Consider the following 10,582-nt stretch of genomic DNA (forward strand, 5'->3'; position numbering starts at 1 on the left):
ACAGGAAGGCAATTCAGCCCTTCCTTTCAAGTTGTCTTAGTGCGATGAAGGTCCAGTGTGCAGGAAGACAGAGCTGAGTTTCTTTAGGATGAGGCTTCAACAGACAGCATACAAGTATGAAAGAGTTACAGGACTTTTGCAAAACAGAGGAGGCAGTGACTCGAGCCGCGACTGCTAACAGCTGAGGCTTAAGACACTGGCTGCAAATACACATTGCAGCCCCAGGTTCACCTGCCTACCTGAGTTAGGGATCCACTCACTAGAGCCAACAGCCTCAAGAGGTTTCACCCTGCAAGTTCAGCCATCAAAGTCACATGAGATGATACAAAAGTTGCCTTAAACAGGCTAAGCCAGACACCTAGGTTTAGCTGAAAAAGTACATTCGCATTTAGAAAAAGGTGGAAAGGCATATTTAAATACTATACAGTGGTCTCTGAGCTTGACGCTTCCTAAGACGCTGACACATTTGATAACCTTTGGCGCTGGGGCTAGAACCCAGGGCCTTGCACATGTTAGGCAAGTGTTGTGCTACGATGCTGTGTCCCCAGCTCATCCTTTTGGATGTTTAAGGAGTAATTTTACAAGGAACAGAGGATCCAATGTTTAAAAAGTGAACATTCAACACGTCAAAGCTGTCACCCCAGAAGTGCTGGGATTGAAAACAGAAACTCATTGAAGGAGATAATGTATTTGGAGAACTCCCCAAGACTTGGAGAACACTGATGAGTTTGAGAGTGCTTCCATGAAAGGCAACCAAGCACTGCCCGAAACCCTGGGTCTGGGTCTGGCTTAGTGGCCATTCTGGCATTTCTACTCCCTGCTCAGTGCCAAGAGTGACACCACAGGCTAGTTTCAAACTGTCCCTTGAGAAAGTGACAGTTACAAGGTCACAAGTTGCAATGATACAGATGTCCTAGGATGAGAACAATAGAATTTTCCTAGTCTTTCCATAAGAGTAACAATGAAATACACAACAAAGCTTTCCAACACAAACAAACAAAATAGAAAGTCTAAATAAAGGCCCCCAAACCTTTGGTTTAAGGATAACATTTTTAGTGGGCATGATGGTACATGCCTACAACCCCAGCACTCAGGAGCCTGAGGCAAGTAGACTGTGGTGAGTATGAGCCAGTCATGGCTTATAGCAAGGCCCTGTTTAAAAAAAAAATAGGAGGAAGAAGAGAACAAGGAAGAGGAGGAGGAGGAAGAATTCTTTCCAGAACAGGCTTGCTTTACTGTTAAGGGGCAAAGTATTAATTTTCTGTATTTGCCCTTTGAGTCACTGACAGGTAAGGTAGGCCAATGGTTAAACAACAAGACATTCTGTATTTGCCTGGAACCTTAATCAGGAGACTCACTAGTTGGGGTAGCACCACTGCCATTAAAAGCAGTGTTACAAATTTCTGTGTAGAATCCAAGGTTTCTGAGGTTGATATTAAATAATGTAACAAGTTCCCTCAGGTTCTGAATGTGAATATAAAGTAAGGAGGTTTCTATCTCTTCTCTGGAGAATAGATCAGGTTGGAGCATTGCTGTGGAAGGTGTCGGTCAGAAGGCTACATTCACCTGTCACTTTAAAATAGCGATTTATAGGGGCTGGAGAGATGGCTCAGTGGTTAAGAATGCTGACTGTTCTTGCAGAAGACCCAGGTTTGAATCCAAGCACCCACATGGTAGCTAACAACTGTCTATAACTCCAGTTCCAGGGGATCCAACAGCCTCTTCTGTCTTCCACAGACATTGTACCACAAGGGTACACTTATGTACACAGAGGCAATACACGCATACACATAAAAATTTTTTTAAAAATAGAAAAAATTAGCAATTTACAAATTCTGGATGCACTTTACAGTCCTTGAAATATTTAAATCTTTCCCAGGTTAGGCCTGGCCTTGTGGCACAGACCTGTAATCCCAGCACTGAGGGAGGAGAAACACGGCAAATTGTGAGCTAGCCTGGTCTAGTCAGTAAGTTCCAGGCAGTTAGAGCTATATAAGGCGTCCCTATCTTAAAAAAAAAAAAAAAAAAATCACCAAAGTTGAGGCTTAAACAGATTTCTCCAGATCCATTCTGGAGCCCCTTCCCCATGATCAACCTCAGGAACTGAAGCAGGCGAGAGGCCACCAGCCTTCAGAGGCAAACCCAGTCCTCTTCTTCCCGGTCTCCTGCTCTGCTCCACGCTTATCTTGGTCTGTGGTGACTGGGGGTGAAGAAGGTAATCTTTGGGCATAGCTGGGATTTTCCTACCCCTGATTAGACACAAGAGGGAAGGTTGTTTCCCAAGATGTGTCGGCTCCTTAAGATGAGTTGAGTCTAGTTCCTTTGGGGCCTTTCTACCCTGACATCGTTCTCTGGAATCAGTTTAATACATTCACCACATCTCAGATTGACCTCAGAAATACAAAATGGTGAAATACAGAATTTCTGTTTTCCTCCACAAAACACACTGAATGTCATCGTAGTGAAAAGCTACATAAATACATTTCCTGCTGAGAAAGAAAAGTGAATTCTCTGTCACTATTTTTTGAAAAGAAAGACGTCTTTCTGTTCACTGAGTGGTCACCCAGCGCTGGCTCCGACACATGAGTCTTTGTGGTGGTAACTGGATACTTCCAGTCAGGCCTGTAAGTCTAGTCTGGCGTTAGTTTTCCAATGGAAACTAAAAAACCAACTCCTTTTGTTTTGTGCTGTCTTGTGAGGTTGGTTTTGTTTTTGTTGCAGATTATTTTGTTTAGTGACAAACGTCTCATGAGCCAGAAGTCGCAAGTGGCTGTTTACAGCTGTTTTTATGAAAATCAAGTCAGTGATCAGAAACAGAAGTGCAACTGGTAACATGTACCAGAGGCTCTCACCTCTCCAATGTGCTATTTTAACTTAATTTGCATTCTCACCTTTATAACATTTTGCAAATTAGCTCCTCACATTTCCTATTCAAAAAAAAGAAAGGAAAAATACATACATGCTCCCAAATCTCATTGTAGAACATTCTGGAATCAATTTAGTAAACTTTTTGGTTCAGTTGTCCTTCAGTATCCCTGAGGGATTCCTTAAAGGACCTCCAGAGGATACCCTAATCCTCAGATGCCTCATATAAAATGGATTTTTACATATGATTCTCTGGTATACTACAAATCATGTCTGGATTATTTATATATGTAATACAATGCGAGTGCCATATGCCTAACTGTTGTGTTGTTTAGAGAATGAAGGCCAGGGGAAAGTCTGCACATGTTCAGCACAGACACATTTCTTGGATGTTTTCCACCCACAGGTTGGTAGAATCTGAAGACATGGACCCCACCGATGTGGATGACTGTGGATTATTTTCTCTTATGCCCCCACTTTACCAAGTCTAGGCAAACGGTTAGCTACTAGAAAGGCATTGCAATATTCTGAGAGGTGATGCCCTACTGAAGATAAGATGGAATTCTGGGATACTGAGAGGGCAGGAGCTAAACTCTTATCACCAACCAAGTCAGTTACAGTGGAACCAAGGAGAGAGGCAGGTGAACCAATACTCATTTAGTCATCCAATGAAACTTAATCTCATCATAAAGGAAGTTAGAAACGGTCTCAGTGCCAAATTACTTTTCCTTCTCATTCTTCTCTGTCTCCAGGGGCAGCCTCTCCCCAGCAGCCCCAAAGGGAAGCCAGCGGCACAGCCAGTCAAAGGGGCTGGTCCAGGGTGGTGTATAAGATGGGGCATGAGATGCTCCTGGCAACCACAGACTACTGTCTGATTCCCAGCTGGTCTTCTCCCCTGGGCCAGCCTGGGCACATGTGGATGGGAACATGTGGCAGGCTGTTACTAGGTGGTGCCAGTCTGAAAAAGTCAGGACTCAGGCACACCACGAGTGGGTGCCCAACACTGCCTTTCTGGGTACTGTGCTCTCGAGAGGACAAAAGCTGGGCCTAACTGCAGCAGAAGGGCAAGACTGATGAGGCGTGATTTCTTCACAGTAGAGGGCCGAAGTTTGGAGTTTGAAATGAAGCTTTAACTCTGACTCAGATTTCTAAGACTGGAAATGATAAAGAGATTCAGTCTCTCTGAGCCTGGGCAGAAATAGACACTGGAAGAGTTTAAGAACATCAACATGGATTCAAAAGACTGACCAATGACAGACCTCAAGTCCACCTCTTAGCATCACACAGCAGGGACGGACCCTCCTTCTTCAAAACACACACTTGTCGAAGGGTGCCACATGTCATTTTGGCTTCAGAATTGGTACCCGACTCCCAAGTCTGCAAACTTAACTCAGGCAGTTTTATACTAGTCCAATGATGATAAATGGATTGCACCATGGTGTTAGATATAACTCACAATAAGAAACATGCCAACATCTCAATGTTAGTAGCAAAAACAATGAGCCTTTCTACAAGGAATAATATATTCTGAAATGAAATGGAGATCTTTTTTAAAGGTTAAAAACTCATTCAATTTTATGTCTTACAGGGCTTATACTGAGTTCAATATTGTATAACTGTATTAGTTCAACTGTGAACCTAAAAACTTGCAGCCACTTGCGAAAGAGATGTACTCTTGCTCTGGAGGTTGTTACTGAATATGTTAAAGCTGTAGTGAAATGCTTCTTCTAATCATGTAGCTATTAAACATTTTTTAAAAATGATTAAAAATAATTCTTCAAAGCATTAAAAAAAAGAAGCTCTTGCACATTTACTTTCAGACATGTCTAGGTTGCAGCCCAGAATTGCCATGAACATGGCCCAACACAAAATCAAAAATTTATTTAAAACCTTAAAGATTTTTGCTGTTGCTTTTGTTACTCATTCCCACGGCTCTTGGGCATGAATTTTGTAGACAATGTCATATTACACTATCAAAAGGTTGGACATATCTGAGTCTACCCTCATCCTTTACAAAGCACTTTCTGAGACCCCAAATTCCCAAGAAGAGAATATAACCTTGAGCCTGTTTTAAAATTGCAGTGCACCTGAATCGCGCATTTTGTGGGATTTTCCCATGTTGTGCTTCATGGGAAATACAATCTGTGATGCAGTTTCTTCGTCAGAATTCACCGACCATGACTTTCTACTTGGTGCCCAATAACTTTACATGCACTGTCTCATATATAAAGAAGGGTAGGCCATCTGTTAACAAGGCTAGAGCAGCAATGCCCCTAAGTTCTCATGCACTCATGAAAAATGAGAAACTTACATGTGTAATTTTCACAGTGATATAAACATACGGCTACTAAGAAGCATCTAGAAAGCTGCACATGTTAGCTCAGGGGATTATCCAAAGTAACTGAATTATTGCCTCTGCAAAGCACTGTGTGGATGCAGCTAAGTTCAAGTTGCTGACTGTCATAAGCCTGAAGTGAAAACAGATGAGCACACCCACTGCATCCAGTAAGCAAACAAGTTTATGTTCCTCTAGCTAATACAGGCACTTGCTACCAGGCTACATTGCCATCCCATGACTGACCTTCCTTAAAGATTTTCCTCAGGGTTCTCTGGTTCTTTGAAAGCTACTTTGCATGATGCTGGAGGCTTCACACAGCATGGAGGCTGAGACTACTACTCTAAAAGTCAAGATTAAAAAATTTTTTTATGTGTATTCTTGTATTGCCTGCATATAGGTAAGTGTACCTGTGTATGCAATGCCCATGGAAGACAGAAGAGGCCATTAGATCACCTGGAACTGGAGTTAGAGACAGTTGTTAGCTACCATGTGGGTGTTGGGAATCGAACCCAGGTCTTCTGCAAGAACAGCCAGTGATCTTAACCACTGAGTTATCTCTCCAGCCCCCAAAAGTCAAGATTTTTACAGCAGCAGACTTCTTATCAAATAGCCAAAGCAACACACAGTAGGGTGTTTCACAGAAAACCACCCTCTCCAGCTCTTCCCCTTGGGCAGTCAAGAAGTACACCAGGACCTAGCCTACCTTAGTGACAGACAGCTCCTTAGACTTAGACTCAAATAGGTGCTCCAGCCTGGAAGTGTCCACCTTAATGGGTTCCAGTTTTGACCACAGGAATTCCCTGCAGCGACGACTGTTCTTTCCCGGCCACTCAAAGGGCCGGACTTCATTCCAGAACAGTCGGATAGTCTTCTTTTTCTTGGTGAATGCTGGCTGACCCCTGGGTACCTGGGACCACCCTAAGCCCTGAGGAGCACTGAACACAGGAGGAGGAGCCAATAAATTACCAGGGGCTGGAGGAGGAGGCACACTGTCCAACAGGGGTGGAGGGGGTGGTGGTGGCAAACCTAGGAGGGTGGGAGGGGGTGGAGGAGGTGGTCCTGGGGCTTCCCGGTGGCCAAGATCCACATCCAGAACATCGATGTCATCCTCTTCCCCCAGGTCAGTGAAATCCATGTCTTGGATTCTGAGCTCTCTGGGGTTGGCCATGAGCTGGTCCCAGATATAATCCGACTCAGTCTTCAGTTGCGCAGGTACCGAGTCTGGGACCTTATCATGGGACTCTGCATCAGGAGTGATGGACCCTCTCCCTAGGTCCCCGCTGTTGAATTTCTCGGCAAATGCTTTCACACTGCCCCGGTTGTCCAAACAGCCAATGTCCACCCTCCTGATGTTCTCCTCTGGGCCCTGAGAGTTGGCCTGCAGAGTGGAGATCCTGGTGGCGAGACTGGCCACAGCCTCCACCTCCTGCTCAGACGTTCCAGGCTCATCCTCGCCCTTCTCCTCCTCATCTGTGGATTTTCTGTTATGGGCATACAGCATGTCCAGCATGAACCTTTTGCTGGTGAGGATGTCACCACACCGTCCATTTACACCCGCATCCTGAAGGCCAGTGGACCACAAACCTAAAAGGACACAGGAGGGGATAGATAAGAAAGAGGCAATGGAAGGGCCTCCATTCTACAAGCAAACCAGTTAAGCAAGAAAAAGGATGGATACACAGGAGTGACGTGACGCCCGAGATAACAGAGTAAAGCAATCACAGCAGATGGTCAGAGCTGATGACCTGCTGTCGGACAAGGACTCTTCCAGATGACCGTGCTCGTGGCTCCTCCCTGCACTAAACCACACTGACACAGGTAGCTAGGGTGCCTCTGTCCTCACTAGACAAAGGTAGGCAGGAAGAGGCTCTCTGGTTGGGATGGGTGTTGGAGTTGCTATAAGGATACCCATCTCTCCCCAACTCCGACTCTGTACCACACAAATCACACCATTTGTTCAAGGTCATGGTCTCTCCTTTCCAAGAGGCTTATTGCCTGGCAGTCTCTTCCCCTCTTTCTTAGATGACGCCCCCCCCCCCTAGGCCTAACTCTGTCCTCTAACTTGCTTGAGCATCTCATCCTTGGGATGACTTTGCTTCTTCAGTTTAACAGTGTAACAAGTGAGGTCAGAAGAGATCTTTCATTTAATAACCAGCTTCCTGCATGTGTTTCAGTTCTGGCCTGCTTTCTGTTACTATCCACAACCATCCCCTAGTAGGACTGACCACTAGACTTGAACATTAGCAAACCACTCCAGCCACTGACCTGCTTCTCCTAAGCTCCTCACTAGGTCCTTCCTGCCCCACCCACTAGGTTCCTTCCTCCCCCGCCACTAGATCCTTCCTGCCCCTCCCTCTAGATCCCTTCCTGCTCCTCCCACTAGGTCCTTCCTGCCCCTCCCACTAGATCCCTTCCTGCCCCTCCCACTAGGTCCTTCCCGCCCCCCACTAGGTCCTTCCTGCCCTCCACTAGGTCCTTCCCGCCCTCCACTAGGTCCTTCCTGACCCCCACTAGGTCCTTCCTGCCCCTCCCTCTAGATCCCTTCCTGCCCCTCCCACTAGGTCCTTCCCGCCCCCCACTAGGTCCTTCCTGCCCTCCACTAGGTCCTTCCGGACCCCCACTAGGTCCTTCCCGCCCCCCACTAGGTCCTTCCGGACCCCCACTAGGTCCTTCCCACCCTCCACTAGGTCCTTCTGGACCCCCACTAGGTCCTTCCCGCCCTCCACTAGGTCCTTCCGGACCCCCACTAGGTCCTTCCCGCCCTCCACTAGGTCCTTTCGGACCCCCACTAGGTCCTTCCCGCCCCCCACTAGGTCCTTCCTGCCCTCCACTAGGTCCTTCCCGGCCCCCACTAGGTCCTTCCCGCCCTCCACTAGGTCCTTTCGGACCCCCACTAGGTCCTTCCCGCCCCCCACTAGGTCCTTCCTGCCCTCCACTAGGTCCTTCCGGACCCCCACTAGGTCCTTCCTGCCCTCCACTAGGTCCTTCCGGACCCCCACTAGGTCCTTCCAGACCCCCACTAGGTCCTTCCCACCCCCCACTAGGTCCTTCCGGACCCCCACTAGGTCCTTCCTGCCCCCACTAGGTCCTTCCGGACCCCCACTAGGTCCTTCCTGCCCCTCCAAGTGTTTCCATTGTGTTTTCCTCCATCTTCCTGTTTCCTGACTTTTCTTACATCTCTGCCTACTCAACCTTTCATCCTTTCCTCCGCTTCTCAGAGTTTCACTCACTGCCTCCCATTTCTCCCTTCAGCTTCTAGGATCCAGAGGAACGGAGCTCCTGCTTGCTCCATCCTTTGATAAAGTACCTCACGGCTGGGCCAGGACATGACATTAACCTGGTTTGCTTCCTGCTGTCTCCCTCTTCCATTTTCTTGGCTGCTTCCTCCTCACCTCTGGGCTTGAACTCCCCAGACCTCGTCTCTCCATCTATACCTTCTAGACCTTCCATTAACAGGTCTTCCAGTCCTGCTCTCCCAAAGCTGCTGCCCAAGTGCTTTGCTGGGCCAACTTTATCCAACCTGCCAGTTCCAGTCCTGACACCCATTTTTTGATGCTCCACATGCAATGCAGTAAGGCATCACGTTGACTAACTCCATGCCACATCCAGTACCCAGCCACGTTTCTCATCACCCTATCTTGCTCAGTCCCAGCTCATGTCAGCTCAGTTCTCCTCATCAACAGGGAGCGGCTGAGCAGGTAGCGGCTCTGCCCCAACAGACAACCTGTTTCTCCATTGTCTGGAGAATGTTGGCTTTTCTTATGGCAACAGGGAAAAGAACAGTTTCTGTAAGTTCCGGTCTTCTTGCCTGTTCTCTTCATTCATTCTGCAGAGTTTTAGTGTCTGTCTTCGCCTTAGGACTCTCCTTTGCACTGTGGTCTACTTTATATTAATGTAAGAATCCTACTTTTTATTATTTTCAGGGTTCAGCTTCGTAAGTTTTAACTTTCAATCTCCCATGTTAGTGTGTTTGAAAAGAATTTTGCATAGGCAGTGTACAATTGGTGCGTTTTTAAAATCCACTCTGTCAATCTGTCTTTTAATGTAAAGTAACAATTGAAATTTTAGGGCTTAAGCCTGTCGTTTAATTTGCTTTCTTTTATTAGTTCCTTTTGTTTCTCTTCCTTTGGTCTCCTGAGAGCTAGTTGAACATGTTCTTTAGGAACGCACCCTGACTTTTTAAAACTCTAGTGTTTAAAGCATATGACTTCATACAGTTTTCTTGGTGGTTGCTCCAGGGATTGAAATGAACACATCCAATAGTCCCAGTCTACTAGTACTTACTTAACACTTTGAATGGAGTATAGAAACACTACTTTCATTTAGTTCCTTTTACCTTCTGCGCTTTTAAAATTATCTGAAGCATTTCCTCTACAGAGAACACTGTGTCAAATGGCATTGTAACTTCTGTTTCAATTTTCAAGCATGTTCTCAGAAGCTTCTGGGTAGACTATGTTCTAAGTATACAGCCCCGGAGTGAGGATTCACAGTGAGGAAAACAGACATCCCCACTCCTCAAAAAGCTGATCTTCAAGCATCCTCTAGCAAAGTGTAATAAATACTATGTGAATCTTCTCACACTGCTTCCTCAGAGAACAACAAAACAAAAACCCCTAAATCTATCGAATGAGCTAGATCTCTTTCAAGCCCTACAAATTCACTTTTTGGTAATAGACACAATCATAATAGAAACAGGATTGGAAATAATTACAATTGTCTTTGTGACAGCAAAGCCATTTTGATGGAGTTGCCCTGATTCAGGGGCTGAAGGTGCCAGTCTGTGAACAGCGTGGGTTTTTAGGGACCAACAAGCTACTGCAAACAAACCCGACTAACTCTTCACAGCTCTGGAGTGAAGCACAAAGGTCCCCAGAAATCTCAGTTTTGGGTCTATCCACTTGAATGCCTCTGGCTCGTGGTAGGAAATCAATGGATCATCCCTGGAAATTCAGAGGTTCCATTTTTGGAAAGTTGTCCTTTTGGGGAAGAATATTGTACACTCTGTTCCAAAATGTTCTATTCCCTGTTTTAGTCTCACCAGTCCAACTTGCTGATATGTTTTGGGCTGCTACACTCGATACAATGAACAACTCACAGTGGTATTCAAAATGCACAGAGCCTCATTTAGGACCAAAGTGATCAAGAACTTACCTTGTACCCTGGTACCATGACCATAATTCTATTAAATATGAATAGAACAATTAGAATTTGATAATATTAAATAATGCATCTTAGGGCATCGATAAACAAAGACACAAGATTTTCAGTGCAATAACTTAAAAATGTAAACTCATAGCCTTTGGTCCTTTTTGTTGCACTACAGTGACAGAATATAAAATCAAATACAACAGCATATTCTAACTGTGGAAAACTTAAGCA

The 10,582-nt window shown here is 45.7% G+C and overlaps 1 protein-coding gene across 1 annotated transcript in view; it reads right to left on the reverse strand.

Annotated features, from left to right (window-relative positions):
* Fhod3 (formin homology 2 domain containing 3) overlaps positions 1-10,582 on the reverse strand; it is a 224,969-nt gene that overhangs the window by 42,353 nt on the left and 172,034 nt on the right. The window contains exon 14 of the mRNA XM_029563291.1: positions 5,907-6,787. Coding sequence (XP_029419151.1) covers positions 5,907-6,787 — 881 coding nt within the window. The remainder of the gene's footprint in view (positions 1-5,906; positions 6,788-10,582) is intronic.

The sequence above is a fragment of the Nannospalax galili genome, unplaced genomic scaffold (assembly GCF_000622305.1).
Source record: "Nannospalax galili isolate Female #2095 unplaced genomic scaffold, S.galili_v1.0 scaffold15, whole genome shotgun sequence".
NCBI classification, from domain to species: domain Eukaryota; kingdom Metazoa; phylum Chordata; class Mammalia; order Rodentia; family Spalacidae; genus Nannospalax; species Nannospalax galili.